Source organism: Zosterops lateralis (genome assembly GCF_965231275.1).
Source record: "Zosterops lateralis genome assembly, chromosome: 4".
In the NCBI taxonomy this organism is placed as follows: domain Eukaryota; kingdom Metazoa; phylum Chordata; class Aves; order Passeriformes; family Zosteropidae; genus Zosterops; species Zosterops lateralis.
Window position 1 is genome coordinate 23,028,157 of NC_139765.1, and position 25,041 is coordinate 23,053,197.

The 25,041-nt window shown below is 53.6% G+C and overlaps 2 protein-coding genes across 3 annotated transcripts; both read left to right on the forward strand.

Annotated features, from left to right (window-relative positions):
• Positions 1-1,997: 1,997 nt before the first annotated feature.
• TRIOBP (TRIO and F-actin binding protein) lies at positions 1,998-18,215 on the forward strand. Of its 2 annotated transcripts, none has more exons than XM_083860347.1 (14): positions 1,998-2,333; positions 7,877-7,933; positions 8,283-8,351; positions 8,753-8,842; positions 9,682-9,791; positions 10,242-10,797; positions 11,399-11,509; positions 13,473-13,620; positions 14,111-14,222; positions 14,684-14,843; positions 15,183-15,296; positions 15,595-15,681; positions 16,557-16,714; positions 17,406-18,215. In XM_083860347.1, exons 1-13 carry the CDS (start codon positions 2,013-2,015, stop codon positions 16,710-16,712), a joined length of 2,091 nt encoding a protein of 696 aa, XP_083716473.1. In that variant the 5' UTR covers positions 1,998-2,012; the 3' UTR covers positions 16,713-16,714; positions 17,406-18,215. The 2 variants fall into 2 exon arrangements, with proteins under 2 accessions (XP_083716473.1, XP_083716474.1); XM_083860348.1 differs by lacking the exon at positions 1,998-2,333 and adding an exon at positions 3,814-4,264.
• Positions 18,216-23,687: 5,472 nt separating this feature from the next.
• Positions 23,688-24,613, forward strand: H1-0 (H1.0 linker histone). Its single transcript, XM_083859129.1, has one exon. The coding sequence runs from the start codon at positions 23,876-23,878 to the stop codon at positions 24,449-24,451; it is 576 nt and encodes a 191-aa protein (XP_083715255.1). The 5' UTR covers positions 23,688-23,875; the 3' UTR covers positions 24,452-24,613.
• Positions 24,614-25,041: the final 428 nt, after the last annotated feature.

Here is a 25,041-nt window from a genome sequence, read left to right on the forward strand (position 1 = left end):
CAGCCAGCGGGATGCTGTTGACCGCTATGGTTCCCGGACACTCAGCCCTGGCCGAGTGGAAGTGGAGAGGATATTTGGATGTGAACGCAGGTGAGAAGTAACAGGACTCCACAGTGGGCAGGGGATTGCCCTTTTATGCTGTTGGGGGGCCCCCACCTCTGAATCGCCATACTTCAGGGGGAAGGCAAGGCTAGATGGCAGAGCTCAGCTTTCAGCTGTGCTTAAATTTCCCTCAAAGCAAGGGTTGAATCCAGGCTCAGAGCCTCCTCCATTGCGGCACATGGGCAGCTGAAGCCTTTGGAAAGGTCAAGTTAAGCTGCACTGCTAGAAGGGAGCAGCCCACCTTCCTCATTCTCACAGTCTCTGGAAGCTGCAGGACATACTGCAAAGCAGGGCTTCCCACAGTAAAAAGGGAAGGAAAGAGGTATTCCCAGTCCCAGCTTCAATAGCTTCCCAGGGATTCCACATTTACTGTAGGAGCCACCCAGGAAATGATGGGGGATGCCAGAAAGTATCAGTAGCTCTTTAGGCTTTAGCTGGAGGAGCAAGAGCAGCTCCAGTACTGGTAGCAAAGTGCAGGAGGGGACATAAAGAGGGACAGGAAAAGTATCCTGGGCAAGTGCATGGGATGTAAAGATGGAGGGAAGCTTGAGGAATGTGTGAAGAAGACATGGATGAGGCAGCAGGATATGAAAGCTGAAGTGGTTGATGGGGACAGGGAGATGCTACGGTGCACACAGTGTCTGAGGCAGGTGGAGGTCTGTGGGGTCAGGCTAATGTGGAGCAGGGTTTGCAGGGGCCTTGCTTCCAAGCTGATCAGGGTGAAAGCTAGACCAACTGTGTATGCCCACAGGAAATCAGAGACGCTGGAGGCCTTCCAGGCTCTGGAGGAAGGCCGTGTGGACCGGCTCGATGGCAAGACACCAGTGCCACCCAGCAAAGGCCATCTAACTTGGAGGCGGTCCAGCCCCAACCTGCCCAGGGAGGTGAGGCTTGGCTGCACAGCAGAACCTCGTCCCAGCTCTGCAAGCTGAGTTGCTTTTTCCTGTCATGTTTTCCTCTACTTCTGCCACACACTTCTCTCTCATTCCCCTTCTCCCTCTTCCCTTTAATCCCAGCTCTCCCTCTGACATGGATTGGGACCCTTGGCTCTTAAAATGCAGCAGCCCTTTCACCATTTAGGTGCAAGAGGCTTCTCTCAAGTATGGACTGGCTCCATGCACAGGAATGCAACTGCTCTCTGGGGAACCATTTAACCAAATCACCTTCCAGCCCCAATCCCGTCTTGTTCTGCTCATTGGCACTTTTTTAAGAGGACTCCTTGCTCTCTCTCTCCTGTGACCCAGGGTCAGCGACTCTCCTGGCAGCTCGAGCAGCACAGCAGCAGAGACCCCAAGGAGCCCCGGCGTTCCCCCAGCCCAGCTCGGCAGCCCGAGAAGGCCAGTAGGTCCTGGGGTGACTCCTCACGTCCTGCCAGCCCTGGCTGGCTGCTGGAGAGAGGCAGCCGAAGCCCACGCTCTGCAAGCCCAGCCTGCAGATCGGGGAGGAGAGCAGGGGAGCCCATGAACCCTCCCTGTCACACTGAGAAAAGCTGGAGAAGCCGAGGGGAGCCTGCCCGCCCCCCAAACTCAGACAGGGGCCGAGCCACCTGGCAAGCAGGGGGTATACGGCAAGCACTGGAGAAGAAGAGCCAAGGGGATTTCCTGCACTCCACAGGTGCTGGGAAGGGCTCAAATAATGTCAGGCTGAGCCGGGTAGGGACACCACCATGGGCCCTCAGTCCTGGGAGACATACAGAGAGCACACGGAAAAGCCAAAAGGACATCTCGCTTCCCAGCTTGGTGCGAGGGACAGAGAGGCAACGAGTGAAGCCAGGGGAGCCGCAGCACCCTGTAGGGCCCAGGAAGCCATCCAAATGCAGCTGGCAGGGCCTCCGGGAAAAGCTGACATCCTCCCAACCTGGAAAGGGCACCAGCAGTGACTGGAAAGGCCGAGACAAGCCCCTGTGCCCCATGAGCCCAACACGACCACTGGAGCAGGACTGGAGGGGCCGGGGGAATGCCCACCAAGCACAGGTGTGGGAGAAGGATTGGAAGCGCCAAGAGATGCCCGTGTGCCATGCAGATGTGACGCGCCAGCTGGAAAGGGACTGGAAAAACCCTGCTAGATGTCTGGATGTGGGACTACGGTTGGATGACAGCTGGAAAAGGGCTGAGAGTCCAGCAGAGCATCTGGAGGAGGACTGGAAGGGTCCTGAGCACACACGACATACACACAACCGTGAGAAGCCATTGGAAACTGACTGGGGGAACAAGAGTCTTCTCATTTACCATGTGAGTAGGGCAGGAGGCAGAGGTGATGGGGACCCTGCAAGGCCTAAAACTGGCAAGCATAGACTGGGTGGGTCCCCTGGGTTGCAATTCTGTGCACCCTGATTCCCTGGGATCCTCCAGGGAAACTGTACTGTCCGCCTGGCACTGGAAGGAAGGAAGGAAGATGCTTTCTTCCCTGGCCCACACCAGGAGAGAGATGCTAGGATCTGGTGAGGACTAAACCCTAATGGCTTCAGCTCCTGCTTTCTCCCCTGCAGCCCCAGCTGGGTGGAAGCATCTTCCCACCGCAAAGCAGCACTGGCTCCTCAGGAAGCCCACAGCCACATTTGAATGCCAGTAAGAAGCACAACAAGGTAGGGGCCAGGCCCTGGGAGTTGTGAAGAAGGGCAGCTGCCCTTCTCTGGGGGTCACTGTGGGCAGGACCTAAGTCTCTAACACTTGACCTGAGTGGGTCCAGCATGGTGCTGCCTTCCCATGATGTCCTGAATGCCTTGCTCACTAACACTACCCTTCACTTTGTCCTTCACCCTTTTCTCAAATGGGGAAACTGAGCACAGAACCTTTTTATGAAGCCAGAGAAGGGCAAACAGACCTGGGACCTGGGACTAAAATCTCAGTACAGCTGCTTTCCTTCAGTTTATTATTGGCCAGTGCTGTGACGGAACAGAGGGTTTTACAGAGATGAAGTGGGCTTTAATGGTGTGAAAGAGGATAGGTTGTACTGTGTTGGCATTGCAGCAGCTATGGAGGGCTGCAGAAAGTATTCCGGGAGCCCATGTAGCTGGCAGCTGCACACAAGTTCCTGCCTCTGTCTCCCTCTGTGCACATCAGTCATCTCAGCCAGGTCGTCCTCTGCTAGGACCTGGCTTTGTTCTTTATACAAGGACAAACCGCAGCCAGGAAAGAGGCTGTGAAAGGCTTCTGAAACTTGAAACGAGTGACACCCTTTCCCTCACTTCCCTGCCTCAGACCAGAGAGGAGCCCAAAGCCCTGAACTCACTCTGTACAATGGGGCCAGATCACTCCACCTATGCCAGGTTTCTTCAGCACTGAGCTCTGGCACCTTCCCTTTGCCTTGCAGCAAGAAGCATCATCTTGGTGTGATTGCAAAGTAGAGCCTGGCATTTTGTGATGCACAGTCCCTCTCCCCATTTCCTTTGGGACCCTCTCTAGCAATTCCCTTTCCTGAGAGAGGCCAGGTGGCATGGCTTTCCAGGGGCACCAGGATTCTCCCCATGACCTCCTACCACCGCTGCCACGAGAACCCAGAGAGGTTCAGTTGATTGGACAAAACCGAGTAGCCCCAGGAGCCATGGCGAGGGACTCCATTGTGTGCACTGCTGAAAATCCCTGCCTGCGAAAAACCCCAGCCTGAGCGCAAAACCTGCCGGGGAAAGGGCTAGGCTCCTGGCAGTCCCTTCCCGGGGCAGCAGCGCCTGAACTCGAGCCTCTCAGGGCTTCGCCTTTCCCGGGCCAGCGAAGAGGGAAGGGGACACGGTTCAGCCCCAGCATCGCTACGCCCGTCCCGTCCACAACGCCCCGGGGCCGCCGCCCCTTTCCGTGCGGACCGGCGGCCTCGCCCGCCCCGGCGGCTCCATTGGCTGCGGGCGGTCGGGGCGGTGGCGGCGGCTGCCATTGGCCTGCCCGGGTCCTCCCAGGAAGTTCTGGGGGGAGGAAAGAAAAGTTTTGGGGGGTGGTTTTCTTTCCCCCTCCCCCCTTTCCTTTTCCTTTTTTTTCTTTTTTTTCCCTTTTGAAAAAAAAAAAAAAAAAAAAAGGCAAGAGGCGCGCGGGGATCGCGGGGCGGGCGGGGAGCGGGCATGGTGGGGCCGCGGCAGCCGCCCGGGCGCTGAAGCCGTCCCGCCACCCTGGCTGCCAGCGCCCGGCCCCGCCGCGACCCCGGCCCCGCCGGCAGCGGCGCCCCCGTCATGACGGTGAGTCGGGACTTGGGGTTCGGGGCTTGGCGGGCGGTGATAGCGGGGACTCCTCCTCCGGATCCCGGGGCTGGGAGGGGGTGGAGGACCCCAGCTGTCAGCCGCCGCCTCCGGGGGTCTCTGGAGCCGCCGCTCCCTGGGAGACTCTGGCCCCGGGACTCGAGGCTGTGGCGGTTCTTCCTTGGCTCCCTTCTCCATCACCGCCGTGGTCCCGCCAGAGCTCCCCGTGGCCGCTTCGGCCCCCGTGGGCACCACCGCACCCCGATAAGCGTGAGCGTGGACCGGGCTGAGGTCAGGCCAGCTCACCGCACCTATGACCGCAGTCGCATGCGAAACTGGTGTCCCCCTGGACGTGGGAAGCTCCTGCTCTCTGTGTGAAACAGATGCGGTTTGGGCCAGGGAGCATCCTACCCCTGGGGCGAGCCTTCCTTGGCACAGGCGGCTGCCGGCCGCGAGTGGGGTAATGGAGGTGACAGGCTGGGCTGTGCCCGCCGGCGTTTCGTACGGGGGCGGTGAGAGAGGAAGAGCCCGTCGCCCGCTGGCTCTTAACTGCACGTGTATTTCGGGAGCTCCATGTGTTGTGCTTCAGCCTGGGAGTGATTTTGCTTTCACCCAACCGAGCTGGAGCGGTTTTGCTTTGTGTTTTGGCTTGGGGCCCACGCCTTATGAAGCGGGTTCCCTTTTTAGAGGAAAGGAGACACTGTGCTTTCCGGTAGGCTTGAGAGCCCTTTGCACCATCTCCCAGAGATGGGAGGAAGCAGTGCCCCAGAACCTGTAGTGCTGAGGAGCTTTTGGGAAGAGCAAGGAGGCACGGTGACAGCAAAGGCCGGTGATGAAAAGACACACCTGACTATCCTGCTCGGACACTGAGCTTTCTCAGCCTTCTGCAGCCTCTTCTCCACTTATTCATCCTGGCACCTCAGTACTACCCAGGAGCCATTCCTTTGCTCCCACCATGTCCCTTTTCCTTCTTTGGTGTTTACATTCTTCGGATACTTACAGACTGTTATCACCTTCCCTGTAGCCCTTCTTCAACCAGAGCAGGCAGCTGCTGCTTCTTAACCTGCTCTTGCAAGCCAGTCTTTCCAGATATCAACTATGTCCCCAGCTACCTGAGACCCCCTTCAGTACCTCTACCTGGCCAGCTGTGATCATAAAACTCTGATGGGTATGGATGCAACTGGGCAAAATCACTGCCACCACCTCCCAAGCCATCTGCAGCCCCAAGCTGCAGGGCCGTGCGTTTTGCCAGAGGTGCATCCTGCCACATCATTGCATCTCTGGCACCCGGATCTCTCCCAGCAGCTCAGCTTTCCTGGATGTTTCCTCCTCCCACTGCTGGGCCATTTCCTCTGGATGATGAGTTCTATTTGAACCCTGCACTCTTCTCTGACAATATCCTTAGCTTTTTATGCTGGGTGAGGAAATTGGATTTGGTTGTGAGGAAGGGAAGAAAAGTGGCTTTAAGCACTTTGTGTATCAACTGAGGCCTCAACTTATGGTACTGACCCTGCTATGACAAGAATAGTTCAAAGACAATTCTGTAAAGCTGCAGCTCTGTGTCTAGGGCTGGCAAGGAAAGCAGAAACCCTGTGCAGTTTGCCTGCTTGGGAAAAACCCTCCAGGGGAATTTTCTGGGCCCAGCACTCCATTTAGGGCAGCAGTTCTGGCAGGACTTCATGGCAGTTTTTCCAGCGGCATGCATCCTGTTAATATTAATTATTTTGGCACCTAATGCTTTGGAACTGTAAATCCTCAATAAGATGAGACCCATCTGATCTGTACTACAGCCCCACTCTCTCCCTATATTGTTTTTCTGCCTCCATGGAGTCTGCCCATCTCTCCCTCTTCTGTTGAGCGCACATGCATCCCAGGAGGGAAGTAGTTGTACTTTGATGTTTTGTCTCCTTCCGTCTCACCACTCTGAATTCAGAGCTGGAGCTTAAGTCACTGGACTGGAAGGAATAACGGGAAGAAGGGTGGAGCTGCTGCCACAGAGAAAGAATTAATTTTTGGGATGCTTTCTCAGGGCAGCAGTAGAGCCACCACAAATCTGGGTTGATGAGGATGCATAGATCCCCCTTGTCTTCTAGCTCCCAGAAGTGCCTGTTACTTCAGCAGGAGGTGAGGTTTGGGAGTCCCCCCACATCCTTTTGCTCTGGTTTCTCTCCCTTCTCAGGGAGCTCAGGACTGCCGGATGCTTCTGGCCTGGCCTGAAGCTGTAGCAGGCAGTGACCTCTCCTTGGCAGGACTCCTTGCTCCTGCTTGAACCAATAGCCAGAATGCCAGGTGGGCCAGCACATACTCGGCTCTTGCTGCCCCATAACCTTGGGTGTAACCCACAAACAGCAGCTCAGGGAGATGAAAGCAGGGAAAGGCTTGGCCTGACTGTACAGCCAGGGACCTGGGCTTGTGGGGCAGCTGTGGCTGGCCACTGGGCTTGTTCAGGGGATGTGGAGTGGCCATCAGCTTGCTGAGCCACCTCCTTCTCACCAGCTCCATCTCAGCTGGTGGTTGTGATATGTGGGGACTGCTGGTGGCTTCCACAGGACTGGCAGGTCTGGTGCTGGACCCCTGGTACCATCACTTCTCCAACACTGTCCTTGCCTGGTTCAGCCACCGAAGAAAGGGCAGGTTGGCAAACTGGGAGAAGTTTGGGAGAAGAGGCATTGGACTGAATTCTTGGATGGTGCAACTTCCTGGGAGCCAGCAGGGGTGGGAGGAGGGACCAGCTTGAGCCTGTTTGGCTGAGGGTAAAGCTAGGGAGAAAGGCTCCCCTGAGTCAGCTCTCTGGTGCTCCACCTTGGGAAGAAGATAAACTGGTTGGGATGCTGCACCAGCGACATGAGGTTAGGAGGAGACAGAGAGTGTGTGGAAACTTCTTTGTGGTATAGGGTAACCTGGGTGAAATTCTCTTCATCCTTATCTTCTGTAGCTGTGGCTAGGCAGAGGGCAGGCTCTGTAGTAAGAGGGAGCAGAAAGAGCTGGGTAAGAGAAAAACCCCCAGAATCTCAGTGTTGAACCTCGGAGGGAGAGGGGAGAGGATCAAGCACTGACCTCATCTCTGCCCTAGGGCACATCATTTAAAGTCAGCGCATTTTCACAGCTGTTGAATTGCCTCCTGTAGGTTTTTGGTGAGAGCTGAGCTACTATGTTTCTAATAAATGATTGGTCATGAAGTTACCGGAGGGACATAGCTCTGGGGCATGGAGAGCCAGGGCTGAGACAAGGCCTGTCTGGTTTTTCGTGGCTTTGCCTCCATCTCTGTGGCAAGCCCCACTGGTGGTGGTGGAGCACTCTCCTTGTCCCTGCCCCCACCTCTCTGAATAAATACCTCTGAGGGACCTTGTGGAAACCTCTTTGCTGCATATTTTCCTTTACTTTTTTTTAAACCTCTTCCCTTATCTCCTGCTTCCTCTTACAGGAACAACTGCCTGCTGCTGAGAGCTGTGCCCAGTTTTCTTTTGCCATAGGGTTGCATAGTCCCATGAGTTTCCTAAAAGGCTGTTTCCCATTTTTGTTCTTCCACAGGGGACTCACCTTCCACCCCCTGCCATGGAAAGCCCTTTTGTGGGCCACTCTAAGACAGTAATTTTCTGTTTTGTTTTCCAGCCGGATCTTCTCAATTTCAAGAAGGGATGGATGTCCATCCTGGATGAGCCAGGAGAGGTAAGCCTCAGATGAGAGTCTGCCTCTTCCCCTATTCCCTGCTGCTGGAGAGCCCTGGTGAGCCAGCTGATTTCCTTCCTCCTTGCTTACTGAGGTCTCTCCTGTTGGGAAAGGCAGTGGGAGACTTTTGCTGGAGGTGTCTTGCTCTGTCAGTGGACACAGAGGTTCATCGAGTGCCTCTCTCCCAGCTGAGGGTCATGAGGGAGATCTGGGAGGGAGGAGGGGGAGGAGAAGACTGAGAGGTCATAGTGTGGAGCGTTCCTCCTTGTTCCTACGCTTTCCCTGGTAACTGCCTATCCATTTCCCTCCTGTCTTTTCCCTTCCCTCCCCCTGCCTGGTGCGCCTGCAGTGGAAGAAACATTGGTTCGTGCTGACTGACTCGAGCCTGAGGTATTACCGGGACTCAAACGCAGAGGAGGTAAGCATGGCCAGCCTTTCGCCAGCTCTTTCTTCCTTCCTGGCCAGGGGGGAGAGAAGCACAGCTCTGGTGTGACCAGGAACAAGCAGCAGCACCATGTCCTCCTGAAGGATGGCAGAGGTGCCAAGTTGCTCTTTGCCAAGGGGAGAGGAAGAGGATGAAGGCAGAGTGGCAAGGTCTGGGGGGACTGTCAGTGGTGGGAGGTGGGGAGAAGGGCTGGTCCTATGGCTGGGTATCTGATATGCTCTCCACCCATGCTGCCGGCAGCCCTTAGGTTAGAAGAGGCCATGCTGTGCTGGGGAACTGAGCCTGGTTCCCAGGGAACTGTGGGATGAAGACAGAGGTGGTCTTTTTCAAAGCTGGCTGAGCACTGATGTCCTAGCGGGTGGCTGTGCTTGCAGGCTGATGACCTTGATGGAGAAATTGACCTCCGTTCCTGCACAGATGTGACAGAGTTCGCGGTGCAGCGTAACTACGGCTTCCAGATACACGTGAGTGTCCGGCACCGCGTGTCCAGAGCGGCAGCACCGAGAGACACAGGCTGGGAATGTGTGCTCCCTCCCTATGCCGAGATGCTGAGAGGCAATTTATGCAGATCTTGTGCCAGCATGGTGGCCCAAGGTTGTTTTTTTGACACATTGGTGACAGTGCTCTGGGACTGCCTCACTGCAAAGGAAGGAAGGAGGAGGAGGAGGCTTTGCAGGGCTGGCTGAAGGCTGTACTGGAGGCAATCCAGGAGCCAAGCTAAATGCCAGAAGTTTCTAAGTGACATGTTGGCCAAGGCAACTTTTCCACAGCTGTGGAGGGGGGGAGTGGTGAGCACTGCAGATCTTGATGTAACCTGGTTGACCATGCTCTGAGTGACAACCTGTACTCTGGATCCAGTCCCAGTACAGTTCTGTCCTTGGCTATTTGTTGTAGCAGCAGGAGGTGGCTGCTAAGGCAGCATGAGAAATGGTATTTCTATGGGTGTGCAGGGATGGACACTTCATGGTCTGGGTTGCCGTGTGTCCTGCTGCTGTACACCAGTGCTGGCACCTGACTCCTGGCACTTGAACAGCTGGACTGCACCAGTGCATGTTTGGCCCAGTGTGCCAACAAGGTTTCTTTTGGCTTTGCTTGGAGATGGTCTCATGAAGGATCCTCCTCAAACACTCCTCCTGCCTCTCCTCTCCCTCCCCTCCACCTGTCCCCAAGAGCCTGACAGAGGGCAGCCTTTCTAACATCCCAGCACTGCTGTATACGAGTGGCTGTGGGTCTCAGGGAGCAAGAGGGAGCTGCTGCACATCCACTGGGTGCTGAGAGGGCCTCTGTCACCTCCCTGTTGCAGACAAAGGATGCTGTCTTCACCCTGTCAGCGATGACCTCTGGCATCCGGCGCAACTGGATCGAGGCCCTGAGGAAGAATGTGCGCCCAGTTAGTGCTCCAGACGTCACCAAGTAAGAGCTGCCCAATGCTGCTTGTCCTCTTCTCCCTTGCTGTCCCTCTACCCTCACTAGCAGGGGCAAGGAAGGCCCCTCTGGAAATCTCACCACTCCCAGATCAGCCCTGCTCTCTGCTTCTTTCTGAAAGTAGTTTGGTTACACTAGCCAGTGACAGGGCTTGAGAACATGATGGTTCCCTTTCTTGTACCTGCTTTTTGCCTCACCACGTAAGTTTAGACTGGTTTCTCCACCAGCATAGCTGTAACCAGGGTGGATCCTTGCTGCCTGGTGGAGAAATCCATTTCCCTGAGGGATGGGATGGTATAGGCCCAGCTTTGCACTGAGGGTATGGTTTTGTAAGGCTGGGCCCGGTGAGGGTCTGAGCCTTGAGCAGTTGGCAGTGCCTCTGCTGGTATCCTTTCCCACATGGTGCCTCTCCTTCACCAGTTCCTGCTCTGCTTTCAGACTCCCTGACTGTGACAAGGAGAACTTCCGTAACTGTATTCCCCAGAAAGGCTCACTCCAGACGGAGGAGCAGCAGCAGCCGGGCTCAGGCTCCGAGGGGAGCTCAAAGGGCAGTCATTGGAAGGCAGATGGGCAGCGCCATGCCTTTGACTATGTGGAGCTGTCCCCCTTGCCACAAGATCCTGGAAATCAGGGGTCCCTGCAGAGGACGAAAGGGAGCTTGAGGATCTCTGACCGAGCTCCCAAGTATGAGGAGCTGGAGCGGGATCTGGCCATCCGTTCAGAGGAGAGGCGGAAATGGTTTGAGACCCCTGATGGCAGGGTCCCAAACAGTGATGGCCCAGCAGGAGACTCCTCCCGCAAGGCCGGGGAGCAGGACCTCCCCACTCCTCCACTTTTGGAGGACCAACGGATTCGTCTGAATGAGGAGATAGAGAAGAAGTGGCTGGAGCTGGAGCGCCTGCCCTTGAAGGACTTGCAGCGCGTGCCCTTGACAACACTGCTGAACCAGAGCAAGGAGGGGCAGGGAGACACCAATGAGGCGCTGAAAAAGGAGGTAAGAGCATCCCTCCTCTCTGAAACTGGGATTCTGCCGGCCCCTTGATGTGGTACTTGGCTACAGGAGGCTCTGCAGAAGAGCAAGGCAGATGTTCAGAGAGATGTTCATTCTTTCTGACTCTTTGAGTGCATGGAAGCTTTCAGAACTTGGTAATGCCAGACTAGAGGCCAGCTCGCACACACCTGCAGAGGTTCCCCAGAACATGTTTTGGGCCAGGATAATTTATTTGGTGGCACTACTTGTGTGGAATCTCTGTTTCCTGGGAATACATTCACAGCCTTTCTTCTCTGGCTATTCCCAAGCCTGCAAGGACTTCACCTGCCAGCCTTTGAAAGGAGCCATGCAATAGTGGTTTTCTCCAACATGAATCCACCTCTGAAAGCTGGGATGTCTCCTCACTTCCTTACTGGCACTAACCAGGCTGGAGCTGGCTTTGCCAATTTGATCTCTTGGCAGGCTACTGGGGAAGCAGAGGCCTCCATTGGCCTTGTGTTGTCCTCCCCCCTCCTAAGCCCAGGGTTTGGATGTGGCATGTAGGTCAGGCCATGGCACTTTTCCACCTTTGGCTGAACATCTTTCTCTCTCCTCCCTGGCACAGATCCGGTCACTGCAGGCACAGCTGGAATCCTGCCGGGCCAGAAATGAGAGCCTTCGGGAGGCAGCAAAATCCCAGGGGGACAGCCATGTGCCCCGAGGGTACATCTCACAGGTGAGTAGAGTGCAGGACCCAGGGCTCAGGAGGTCAGTCCCAGTACCAAACTGGGAAATGCTGGCAAGAAGCTTATTGCTGAGCAGGAGTCACTAATCATTGGGTTGCCATGGTGACCCTAACTGTGCCCATTTGTAATCAATGTTAATTACATAAAGGCTGGTGCATGTTGCCTGGCCTTAAAGCGGCCAGGGTTAGAAAGGGGGAGAAGGATAATTTGGGGAGAGGTGCAGGATCTGTGTCCTGCTTTGCATGTGGGCACAGTGCTGTCCTTGAGCTGTCCCCCAGCCTAGGAGTGGATCAGCAACTTCCTACTGAGCCTCTGGTCGTTCCCTGGTGGTTTGCTACATGTGGTTCTTGCTAACTGGGACTCCCGTGTGTTTTGTTTAAAGCAGTCAGTCAGTCAGTCCCTGAGGACAGCTCAAGCCTTGAAGGTCACTTTTACAGTGCAGCCCATTCGTTTGCTGGGACAGTACGTGGGAGAGCCAGCAAAGCAGAATTTGCTCATGTTTCATCCTCTCACTTCTCTTTGTTTATTTATTTTCCCCTCTTGTGGAGTCATCCAAAGCAAGCAAGGTCACATCCCGCAGGGATTTCCTGTGTGGAGGCTGCTGTTTGACCATACAGTGGGGTTTTCAGGATGGGCCTTATGTGTTGGAAGATGTCAGGGCAGAGGGGGTTGGCAGGGCAAGAAATTTGGGCTGGTGAAGTCAGTTCCACAGAGTTGGCTGTACCTAGCACAGATAAAGAAACCCACAAGCCCTGTAGCACCCAGCCGGTCTCTGTTATTGTGATATTTAAAATTTAATTTAATATTTACAGCTTAGAGGCCTCTTTATGGTTAAAAAAAAAATAAAATTCAAAAGCTGTGGGGAGGAACTTTGTTATCTTCCTAATAACTTGGCTCAAAAAGCCAGCATTTCACGTCTGAGGTCAAACCTGGTCTTTCCCTAAAGGATTCTCTCTTTCTGTCTGCCAAGGGTTGCAGCTGGTCCATGGATAGATCACCAAATTGATTCCTCACCTTTTCCTCTCTTGTTCTGTGAAGCTTCCCACCTTCCCTCATCACAGGAGAGAGGAGTAGCCAGAAAGGGTTTGCATTCATACAATATGTTCCAGTGTCTCTTGAATGAGCCTTAGTCCTTAGTAGGGAAGGAACAGGATTGCAAGGAGCTGTTGGAGGATGTGATGACTTCCTAGCTCTCTGCTGATGTCTTTGAGGCCCAGGCTATTAATCATAGTGGCACGGTTTGTTGGTGACCAAATCCTTCCTGAGAGGCTCAGGAAGGTGCTGCCAGCATGTAGAGGGAGAGTGAAGGCTTAGCACCAAGGTGGGAACCTCTTTGCTTTGCTCTAGCTAGAGTTGACCATAGCACTCCGCATAGGAAGAACCATCCCCTTGGTCTCAGAGCCATCAAAAAGGAGGAAGTGCTGTGTGAGGAGGATCCCTAACCATTAGGCTGTGGGGAGGGCTCCTTGGCAGCCTCCATCAGGTCACAGGGTAGTGCAGCGTGTCATTTTTCAGGAGAAGAGGCTCAGTTTTCATTGACTCCAGGGAACATTGCTTCATTTAAAAGGCAGATACTGAGATGCAGTTCCCACTGTTGATCTCTTCCAGCCAGGCATTACAGCCTGGTGTAGGGTTGGGACTGTGGTATCGGGCATGTTATTCCCAGCTCTTGGACCAAGAGGGATGCTCCTGTCTTGCTGCTTTAGTTTTAAGAGCTAGAGGAATGTTCTTCCTCTGTAAAGCACAAAATGGCGTTGCAAGATGTGTGTCCCTGTCAAATGGTTGTGTTCAGTGATTAAAGTGCCACTTCACTTTCAGAAGGAAAAGACCCTTCAGGGAAGTAGTCTCACTTCTTTCAAAATGTCCCTGGACTTGCAGCCAGGTGCCTGTCCTGGCCCAAGCCCTTCCATCTTCCCTCCTGGTCTCTCCCACCTCCTTTCTTCCTCACAATAGGAGGCCTGTGAGCGCAGCCTGGCTGAGATGGAGTCATCTCACCAGCAAGTGATGGAGGAACTGCAGAGGCACCACCAGCGGGAGCTGGAGCGGCTGCGGCAGGAGAAGGAGCGGCTCCTGGCAGAGGAGGCAGCGGCAACAGCAGCAGGTAGGAGCAAACACCGAGGTGTGCCCCTGCTCAGCTGGGTCTCTCCTGCCTCTCCCCAATGTCTCTTGCCAGAAGCCAGTCATCTGGAGCCACACTGTTGACTGTACTGGTTTGAGGCTGGCACTCCTTGGAGCACATGCTTTGGTGCTTCTCACTCCTGGGTCGCTGGTGGAGACGGGATGGTAAAGATACTGGAGGAAATGGGGTCATGCCTCTGTGGATGGGAGGGAGGGGACTAGCACTTTCTTGTAGGTGGGCAAGGCAGAAGTAGTAGAGAACTCCCATAGTGCCCTGTGTTAGTCCCCGTGGCAGCATGATGATCCTGGAGTGTGGAGACAGTGGGGAATACCCTGAAGGAAGAAGAGAAAGAGGGAATCTGCAGAGATGGATCTGGGAACTTGCAGTGGTGAGAACTTAGCCAGTTCTCCAGTGTGTTTTTCATGAAGCTGGCACAGCCTGATTCCCCATTTCTCATTGTTCCCCCCTGAAGCCATTGAGGCACTGAAGAAAGCCCACCGGGAGGAAATGAATAAGGAGCTGGGCAGGACACGGAGCTTCCAGCAATGCAGCTCGTTCCCAGAAGCCCTCCAGAAGCAGCACCAGTAAGAAAGCATCTCTCTAACTCCCCTTGTCCGATGACGCCACCTTGTGCCGCTGTCACCACACTCCATCTGCAGCTCTTTTCTTCCTGCCACTTCCCTAGCTCCTTCCTCAGGGCTAGTGGATGCCCAGTAGCGGCTCCCAGGGCTGCTGCAGCTGTAGGGAAGGGAGGTTTGTCTCTTGCTTGGCTCTTTTCCCTATAGCACCTCCCTCATACCTATAGCTATTTCCCCTCTGTTTTCTTTATGGAAAACTCCATTTTTTCTGCATGGCTTGGAGCTCCAAGAAGAACCACACTCATGTGCAAGACTGTGGGAACTGAAGCTCATGTTCTCAGGGAACATTGTCTTGTGCTAATGGCTGATGTGGGCAGAGGCTGGCCATGGCAGGGGGGAAGGCAATGCCAGAGGCCAGGAGCTGTCAAGGGTTTTGGGGCAGTGATGAGCTGGTGCCTCTTTGGCAGGTTGGACATGGAATCACTGAAGCGGGAACTGCAGGTGCTTTCTGAGCAGTATTCCCAAAAGTGCCTGGAAATTGGGGAGCTCACCCAGAAGGCAGAAGAGCGGGAGCAGATTTTGGAACGCTGTCAGCAGGAAGGGAAGGACCTCCTCCAGAAAAACCAGGCAAGAGAAGGGCTTTCCTACCAGCAGAGAGGAGCTTTGGAGCATGTTCCTCCCTCACACAGCAAACCCCTCTTGTTAAAACTCCCCTATTTGTTCATATTTCTTCCCTTCTGAGATTCTATCTTCAGAAAGAAAAAGATTAAGAGTCAGAGGCTGTCTTAACTGTGGCATTAAATATGGCGAGTGTATTCTGCTGGATGTAGATGCTGCCATTGCCTATGGATGGGGGATTACAACCTGGTCTCTAAGCTGAACAAGGACTGCCATGAGGGTGGAATGGTCAGGACAGTAAGAGATCTGTGCCATGGCTACTCTGACATCTTTTGGCTTTGCCTGCAGGAGCTGCAGACCCGCCTGTCGGATGAAATCGGGAAGCTGCGAAGCTTTATTTCATCACGGGGCTCTGGGGACTGCGCCTCACACAACAATGAGCGGAGTTCCTGCGAGCTGGAAGTACGGGGGTCCCCCTGGCTGCCCCGTTGCCTCCATCCCCACCTGTCCCAGGGGTCTTCTCCTCTTGATGGCGTTGGCTTGGAGCAAGTGGGAGGGGGGTGATGAATGGACTGGTGCAGGAAGCAGAATGCAAGCTTCTCCTCCACTGCTCTCTCAGGCTGCTTGTGCCATTTCCTGCCCCAGCCCTTCTGGCCTTTCCTTCCTTTTCCACCACCACGCCTGCACCAGGGCCTGCCGGCCTTTCCGAGGCGGTGGCTCTTGAGTCACCTCTGGTTCCTCTCCCCCTTCTCTGCCCCAGGTATTGCTGCGGGTGAAGGAGAATGAGCTCCAGTACGTAAAGAAGGAGGTGCAGTGCCTCCGGGAGGAGCTGCAGATGATGCAAAAGGTCAGTGTTTTCTGGGAGCAACTGGGAAAGAGCAGGAGAGGGAAGGGAGGGAAGCAGCAGGGCAGCAGGGTTTGGCTGGGTTTGATGGTATGCTCAAGACAAACCCTCTTGTCATCTGTGCTGCTTGTGCTTGCTGACTGCAGAGCACATAGCAGCTCCAACGGCACGGACTGGCATACACTGAGCCTTGTACAAGGGAAGAGTCACAGAGACTTAGCTGCTGCTTTCCACAGATGTATGCACACATAAGCATGGGCAAGACAGGAGGCTGCCTCCTGCAAGTGGGAAACCTGGATGAAGGCTGCCTGGCATTCTGCTTCCCCTAGTTGTCCCCTCTCTGAGTGGATGTGTTTCCTCGGGCACTGTTTCTTGGTGTGCTGCTCCCTCCACTGGCAACAGCTCCTTCAGAGGAATTTTCAAAGGTTCCTCCCAAAGGGGAACCTGAAAGAGGCTTTGGAATTCAGTGATGCTCAAGGAGTTTATAACTTACTCACATAAGATTTTGGCCATATAAGCAGCTGCACTGAGCTCTCTCAGTGGCCTGCATTCCTGGTGGGGTTATGTTTTCTGTATGGCTGCCCCACATGCACACAAGCTGTGGTAAAGCCCACATCACCTCCTCAAATGTGATGCTGCAGATCCCTGCTGCTGTGGGATCAGTGTCTCTGCATTCTTCCCTGGCCTGGTGTTTGTGAAGTGATACATTCATGCTCCTCTTCTGAATGTTTTCTGCCTGGCCCAGATTGGGATGGGCTTCAAACCCAGGGCTAGCTCTCCCCTCCTCACCTTCTGGGTCCTCTGCTGGGCTCACCTTGCTGCCACCCTCCCTAAAATCAGCCCTGCAACCTGCCTGATCCCTCTCCCTCCCCTGGCAGGACAAGAGATTTGCCTCAGGGAAATACCAAGATGTGTATGCAGAGCTGAATCACATTAAGGTGCGCTCAGAGCGAGAGATCGAGCAGCTGAAGGAGCACCTGCGCCTGGCCATGGCGGCTCTGCAGGAGAAGGAGTCACTGTGCAACAGCAAGTAATGGTGAGCCTGGGGATGCTGGGATATCCACTGCAAGTGCAGGTGACCGAGACTGGCTGCTGCAGGGGTGTGGAAACTGCCAGTTTCTCCTGCTCCACTCAGTTTTGAAACTTTAGGCTTAAATTCATCCTTCTCTGCTTCTCCCATCCTCTTGGCCTGCACTGCTGGCCCTCATGCTGTCCCTGATGTTCTCCCGAGGGCCCCAGCCCCCTTTTCATGGTGCTCTTGATGCAGCCAGCACCAGTTGCTGCTCAACCAGGCTGCTTGTGGGAGCCAGGCAAAAGCTGACCTTTGGCCTGTGGCTTGGGTGCCAGCATGGGTAGTTACACATTCCCTGTGTAGGCAGTGTTTCTGTTCCCTTCACCTTTGAAGTGGCTTCCCTATCACAGCACGGTAATTTTAGGTCTTCATCAAAGCAGGCCCAGCTAGACCTAGCCCTTCTCTCATGCTCACCTCCAGGCATCTCTGCCACAGATGGGGCAGGAAGCAGGGTGACAGGAATGAGGGCATCCTGTTGTCCAGAGTGCTTCTGCTTCTTGCTTGGATTGGGTTCACCCTGCTCCACCAGCGCTTGCTGAGATGAGTGGGTCTGTAGCAGGGCACCAGACAGCCATCTCCCCAGGGAGCTGAAGGGATGGCATTTCTGTGCTCACTGGAATCTTTCTAAATCATTTCTGGTTTTATCTCTCTCTAGGTCTGCTCTACATTTGTTATCTGTTCTTGTTTTGTATTTGCTTCATTCCTCACTTGTGGGGAAGAGGGAGATTAAATCCCCATCTGTTACCACCTTGACGAGGAATCCCACACACCTCCAACCTCCTCACTCCCCTCCCAAAGCTTTTTTGATGAACCCTTTTTGCCTGCACACCTGAGCACGTTGTTTGGACTGGCTCCTTACATGCACCTTCTTCAGGATTTTATATGTGAAAATTATATTTTATAGAGGAATTTTCTTCCCCATGGAAAGGAGAGGAAGAGGAAGAAGAAAACTTTTACTACATCACCAGCATTTTTCTAACCTGAAAAAGAGAACCTGTTTTTTTCCCCTTTCCTAGCCCCATTTTTCCTGGCCACACACAGCCACCTTTGGCCCATATTCCCTCTCTTCCAAATGTCTCCACGGTCCCCCTGGGATGTACGGCAAGGACCATGCTCCGCCTCCCCATGCCATCCCCAGGGACCTGCAGAGAAGACACACAAGCCATAGGAGGGAGCCACCAGGGCAATCTGCCTTGGGTGTGCTTACCTGAGATGGTTGAAAGAGGACACCTTGGCAAGAGTCCGCGTGATCGAGTTCTCTCTCCGTGACTGCCGTTTTGGCTTCTGAAAGAACCTGAATTGGCAGGAGCCCAGAGCCATGGGGCTTCTTCTTTCTGGGGAAGAGGAGCTGTGAGGCTGCTACTGTACCCGCCCAAGCCAATCTCCCCAAGGTGGCAACTGCTGCTGCTCTGCTGTGCCCTTCAACTTTTAACTTAATAAAATCTTCCCCTTTCACTGAGAAAAATGTGTTCCTTGAGAAGAAGGCTTGCCATGTGGCCCTAATCCAGTGGTGTGGGTGTGGGTGCGGGTGTGTGTTATTTTTTGAGGTTTTGGTGTATACTGACCAGTTGCTTCCTTTCTTCAGGATTTGATGAGGGAAAGCAGCAGGAGTACCCCTGGCCAGAGAGTGAGAGGAGCCTTGCAGTGCTGTTATCCAGCAGTTTGGGTTTGAGGGGGAAAATAACCTGCTTCACCGCACTGCTCCCAAAATTCCACATGGACCCTGAGCCTCATGGAGGAAGAGCTGAGCATGGGCTGCATTAGTAAATCCAGTATTGGAATGGCAAATAGCATTGCAAATTGCTGGCAGAGTAAACAGTATATAGAGATCCTGGGGAGATGACAGAAATCGTAAATGCTTTCATTCTCCTGTTTTTTGTGTGAAGCATGTTGCTTTTTTTGTCAGGATAGAGGACCTGGGGGTGACTACTACTCATTCAGCCCCATCCCAATAGAAGTAGAAGCTGTTCTACAGAGAGAGTGCTGGCGATTATGGAAGAGTTCTAATTGTAGTCACATGCTGGGACTGAAGGCAGCATCTGAAGAAGGAAAGACTAAGGGGTCAAGGAGGATACTTGGATGGAGGTGACAGATGTGTTGGCTGAGAGACTGGAGTACAGTGAAACCTGGGAATGGAAGCAGGGTGTAAGAATGTGGTGGCAGCTAAAATGAGGGGTATTAGGGTGGCACTCTTGCTCAGGATGTGATCACTTTGCCATGGTATTGGCATCCCCTAGGGCAAGAGGGTGCAGGTCTGCCCTTCCCTTGGGAAGGGCTGCAGGGACTACTTTCCTTAGGTAACACAGATCACTTTGTTAGTCACAAATTCTGGTAAAATTAGTTTGCAGATTTTAGTCGTGCACAAGGCCTTTGGGCAACCCTGTAGATGGTGCAAGAGTCCAAGCAATGAGCTCAGCTCCCTACTACACCTGTCAAGCACCAGGGCTTGCTGTTGATGGTTTTTGACCTCCTGCCTCTGGCCTAGAAACCCTTCTGTCCCTGTGCTGCCCAAGGTCCAGGCTTTTTCCTCTGCCTCCCGGCAGGCCATGGCTGTTGCCATCAAGTTTGGAATGGGATGAGCATTTGGCATTTGGGGGCTGGGATGGCAAGGGTTGAAAGAACAGCTCAGGGCAGTTGTTTTCAGGCTGCAGTGCTTGGTCTTCCCATGGGAATTTATAGGAGCTGAAATAGGAGGGGGAAAAATTGTTCAGGGCACAATGTTGCAGGGCATATGTGTTTTTTAGAAAAAGTAACCACTCAAACAACAGTCTGCATAGTTGTACCTACTCCTGGGGGAGAAAACTTCCAAAACTGGGGCACTGGGGGTACGCAGAGGGTAAGCAAGGGGTGAACTGCACACAGCTTTCTGCACAGTACTCAGCACCCTGCTCACTTATCTTCCTTCCCCTAAGAGTTTGGTATCTTGTGTTTGGGTTGGTTTGTTGGAGTGGTGTTTTGGTTTTTTCTGCCTTTCAGATGAGGGCTGCTCAGCCTGATAAATGTGTGGCGTAAGCAAAGACAAAATGTGTGTGCCCCTGACATGTGGTGGAGCTGCCCCTCCTTGAGTCTCTGTGGCTGCAGATCAGCCCCTGGCAGGGTAGGATCATCCCCTCTTCCCGAGGTGATGGGGGACACTGCCTCCAAAATTGGCACAGCGCTAATCAGGCAGACCCTGTCTCGCCTGCGTTGGGGTGATAATGTCACCCCATCGTCTCCACTTCCTTATCTCCTGGGAGCAGAGGAGCTGGGTAGAGGAAGAGTGGCCAGGAGAGGAGATGACCAAAATGCCCACAGGGTGACAGGCGTGATGTCTGGCAGAGCCCAAAAAACATCCCAAAGTGATGGTTGTACCCCATACGCTTGCTTGCAGCTGGATTGTGGCTGTGAGAAACATCCCAGCCTCAAGCACAGGGAAAACCCACAGCTGTACAGCATTGTGGTTGTATGGGAGCCAGCATCCCAGTTCACATAAGGAACTTGCCCTTAAAAAACAGGCCATAAATATTTTAAAACAGTGGTAATCAGTCCAGCAGTCAGGGGTGATGCCCCTTTGCCATTTATTTGTATCTTTCAAATCTGCTCTGCCCCTAGCAATTGCCAAGGCTGACCACACTGCACTGCACACTGAGGACTCAGAGCTGAAACTCTGATGAGCACAGCTGGAACTTCAACTGGTTTCCCTGTTTTGCTTTCAAAAACACACAGAAGCACTTGGATCCGAGTACCACCAAGACCAAGTCCCGCTGCTGGGGATTTTGAGTCTCTCTGAAATGGAAACTGGGTAAAATGAAATGATATCTCTGACATTAATTGCCAGAAGTGCCCTGGTGCTGTCAAAGGCCTATGAACAGCTATCCTGCCCCTACAAGGCAGGGGCTGTTACATGGTGGATCCATAGCACATCCACAGTGGACATGGTTTGACCATTTAAGATGAAATCTGCAGCTGAAAATGTGTAAATCCCCATGGGGTCTGCTTGAACTCAGTGCAGGCAGGGAGGAGAAGGTAAACAGGATTACAGAGAGAATTTTTCTACCAGGCTCTGTCTTCTGGGGTTTGTTGGAGATGTGGGATTTCCCAATCTCTGCAGAATAATGCCAGAAAGGGGAGGCTCAGGAGGCTAGGAGCAGTTGGGTAGCAATTCTGGAGGAGAAAAGTAGGTGCAGGTGGTAACCCACCCCATCCTGAGCATGGTGGCAGGTTCCTATGGCCAAAAATACAGGCATGAACCCAACATGGCCACGGTGGCATGTGTTTGCATGGGAAAAACTCTTTCTTCTGGATGAGTACCCTGTGCTGCCTGCAGTGAGGTGCCAGAAGCGCTGGACCCACTTCCCAGAGGCAGCAGGGCTGCCTTCTACCTCCAGGCCTGCCATTTTGCCAGGGGCTGGAAAATTCTCTCATTCTCTTAGTGCTAAACAGTTCATGTTAAAGATGCATTGTCAAAACAGTGCAAGGTTCAAGGGGTGCATTCCAATATCAAGTGGGATGCTTGGGGGTTTGCCTTGACCAGGTTACCCCCCATGTGCAAAGCCAACAGCAGCCTGATGAGTTGTGACCACCTGTATGCCTTCCCTCCAGTGAGTTGCTTGGGGCACGGCGTCTTCCCCTTAATTTGACTGGTTAAATTAGGGATCCAGTCTGTATGAAAGGGCCAGAACCCCCATGCACGGGGGAGAGCATGTTTGTGTGCTATCAGTGGAACCTGCCAGAGGAAGATGAGCAGCCCAGATCGGCTGCAGGAGCTGCCCAGGTGAACGGTACAGATAAGGCTCCTAAGGTGGCCAAAGTTAGGTAAAGCATCTGCCGTGTCCCTCCCTGCCACCTTTCCCCCCCCCCACTGCCTTTGCCTCCCCATCACTGCACTGGATTGATAATTGCTGCCTGGGTTTTAGGGCTGGAGGCTCTGCAGGCAGCCTGTGGTGCTGTGCCAGCTCTGGGGGCCAATTCCTAACTCCCCCCCCTAAACTTCCTTGTCTCCCCTCAGAGCCTGGTGTATGGGCAAGCCACTCATGACGGTTATAAACTTGGATGTAAATAAAAGCAGATGGTGCCTTATCTGTGTGCCTGTTTGCCTACGTGCAGGCAGCCAGTGCCAGCAGTTCATTCCCAGATAGGAAAAATGAGGGGTCCTTTGGCTGGTCAACGTATTCTTACAGAGTCCACCAGAGCTCCCTGCCTGTGTGCTCCATATGGGATGCAAAGCCATTTATTTATTAGGTCTTAAAAGCAAACCCCAAGGGAGGCAGGAGGGTGGTTATTCCTCTTCACAATTAGGAGCAGTTTGCTCTTAATTAAATCAAAAGGTTTGCAGGTGCTGAGAACCTTTCCCATTCCCCAAATGGAATAGAGCATGTGAAGAAACTCCATCAGGGAGGAAGGCTCAGGGAAATGCACTTGGTTCTTCCATCTGTGGGAAAGCATGTCTTCTTCCAGAGTGTCTTCTTCCAGACCAGGTCTTCACATAATACAGGAGCAGCTATCAAAATTTCTATTTCTATTTAAATGTAGTGATGGAAAAAGGCAGAATGGCTCTAAACAAAGAGGGCAAGTTTAGATTAGATATTAGGAAGAAATTCTTTAATGTGAGTGTGATGAGGCACTGGAACAGGTTGCCCAGAGAAATTGTGCATGCCTTGTCCCTGAAAGTGTTTAAGGCCAGGCTTGATACGGCTCTGAGCAAGTCAGTCTAGTGGAAGGTGTGCTTGCCTATGGGAGGGAAATTGGAACTGGATGGTCTTTAAGGTCCCTTCAAACTCAAACAATCCTATGATTCTATTTCTATTATCTCAATTTCTACTATTTCTATTATTTCAATTTCTGTATTTTAATTTGTATTTATGTATCTATATTGATGTTTTATTGATGCATACTTCTGTGTGTCCTTGGCTGGTGGTTTTCATGGCCCTGGACACTCTGGGCACACAGAGGTTATTGAGAGGTGCTCACTGTGTTTTTTAATGCTATACTGAAGCACTGGGAGGTTTGGTTCACCTCTGAGCCCAGCATGGCATGTTGGTGGGCATGAGGTGGCCGCACACTTGTGGTTTTAAAAAATAAGGGGAAAACATCATCTAAATCCTACAGGCAAGATGATGATAGTGGCTATATTTAATCTCCCAGGAACAGCCGGCTGCTCACCCAGCAGGGAAAGGATGGCAGATTGCCACTATGTCCCTGCTCTGTCCCCTCACTAAGAGTTGTCCATGTCCCCCAAAACAGGAGGACAGCCTATTATTTGTAACCCCTTGCCATCCATGTGCAAGGGCTGAGCTGGTGTTCCTAAAGCACCTGGTGGAGAGCAAAGGGGCAGAAGAGGGAGTAGCAGCACTTGGCAATGGGGTATTGCTGCTGAGCTGACTTGTGCCCAGTGCTCCCCCTTTTCTCCTTGATGCCGTGCCCAGTGTTTTCTCTAGTGTTCCTTCTGACCCCCTAATATCTTCCACAGTGCCTTTCCTTGTCCCCTGATATTTTTCCAGCATGTGGTACCTTGTGTTGCCCCTAAATGTCCCTCCCTAACCCCGTGTCCTCCCTGAGCATTCCTCTGCATCTCTTGATGTTGCTCTAAATATCCTTGACATGCCTGTCCCTGTCTTACCAGTGTCCCCAATGTCCCCTCCAATGTCCTTCTTTGTCCCTACACAATACCCTTCCAAATGTACCTTGTAGCTAAGATGCCCCACTAAATGTCCCTTACAAGTCCTCGCTCTTCATTGTCCTCCACTGATCCCCACCGGAGTCCCTCCTTGTGTCCCCACCATGTGTTCTCCCCAGTACTCTTATTTACTCCACAGCGTCCCCCGCACTGTCCCTCCCTGTCCTTCCCGGTGGGTCGGGTCAGGGTGTGGCAGGGGACACGCGGGGACACGGGCGGCGGGTGGCGCGCGTGGGGCAGTCCTCCCCGCGGTCCGCACCGCGGCTTTAAAGGGAGCCCTCGGCGGGTGCGGCCAGAGAGGCACCAGCGGGGGCACCCGGCGGCAGAGCGGCACTGGCTCTGCTGCGGCTTCACCCACCCACCGCTCCCCTCCCAGCCTCTCCCCGCCCAGGGGCGGGGGTCCCAGGCCGGGCGGGCCACGCTTCCAACCGTGAGGGCATAGCGGGGCACCGCGGGACGAAGCACTCGCCATGAGCGACAGCCCGATTCCACTGCCACCGGCTTCGGCCGCCAAGCTCAAGCGGGCCCGGTCGGCGCGGCGGCCGGCAGCCCACCCTGCGTACTCAGACATGATCACGGCAGCCATTCGGGCCGACAAGAGCCGCGGCGGCTCATCCCGGCAGTCCATCCAGAAGTACGTGAAGAGCCACTACAAGGTGGGCCAGAATGCCGACGTCCAGATCAGGCTGGCCATTCGGCGCCTGCTGGCCACTGGAGTCCTCAAGCAGACCAAAGGAGTTGGTGCCTCTGGCTCTTTCCGCCTAGCCAAGGCCAGCAAGGCGAAGAGGTCTCCTTCCAAGAAGAGGAAGAAGGCAGCCAGAAGATCCACTTCACCTCGGAAGCCAGCTAGGTCCAGGAAAGCCAAGTCCCCAGCCAAGAAGCCCAAATCTGCTGCCAGGAAGGCCAGGAAGAAGTCAAGGAGCCCGAAGAAAGCCAAGAAGCCAAAGACTGTTAAGGCCAAGTCCCTGAAGGCATCCAAACCCAAGAAGGCAAAGCGGTCAAAATCCAGAGCCAAGTCCGGTGCCCGGAAATCGCCTAAGAAGTGAGAAGTCTAGAGGCGTTTCGGTACTCTCCCCATTGGTTCTGTAAATAGCCGTTGCCTTTATTTTTACTCCTTTCTACTGCATTTTATAAAGAATTGCTCTATTCTTGAATTGAAATAGCTAAAACAAGGCAGTTGAATGAAAAAAAAACATTTTGAAGTGTTACTGGTCTGGGTTTTTATTCTGATGTCTCAGAAATTTCTTATGTGTGTGTCTGTTGGTTTTATTAACACTGGACTGCTTGGTGTGTGTTGGGAGTGATGGTGACTATGTGTCTGTTGGAGTCACACAGGATTTCAATTCCTGGTCCTGCCCAAACTCCTGGGGGTCTTACATATTTGCTGGGGCCAGGCAAAGACATTGGTGAGGAAGCTGGAACATATGGCTGCGAAAGCCCTGGCCTTCCCTGGAAGAGGAAAAGGGGTCCCCATTCCCTCATCCACTGCTGCAGATGCCCACCATGGGGATGAAGTAAGGAATGTTGGGCTGCTGGGCGTGAAGTCCAGCTGGTGCTGGAGATAACCGGGGCTGCTCTTGGAGCTGCTTGCAGAGCTGCCTCAGCACAGCTGGGTGGTGGCAGGGACTTTTGGGGC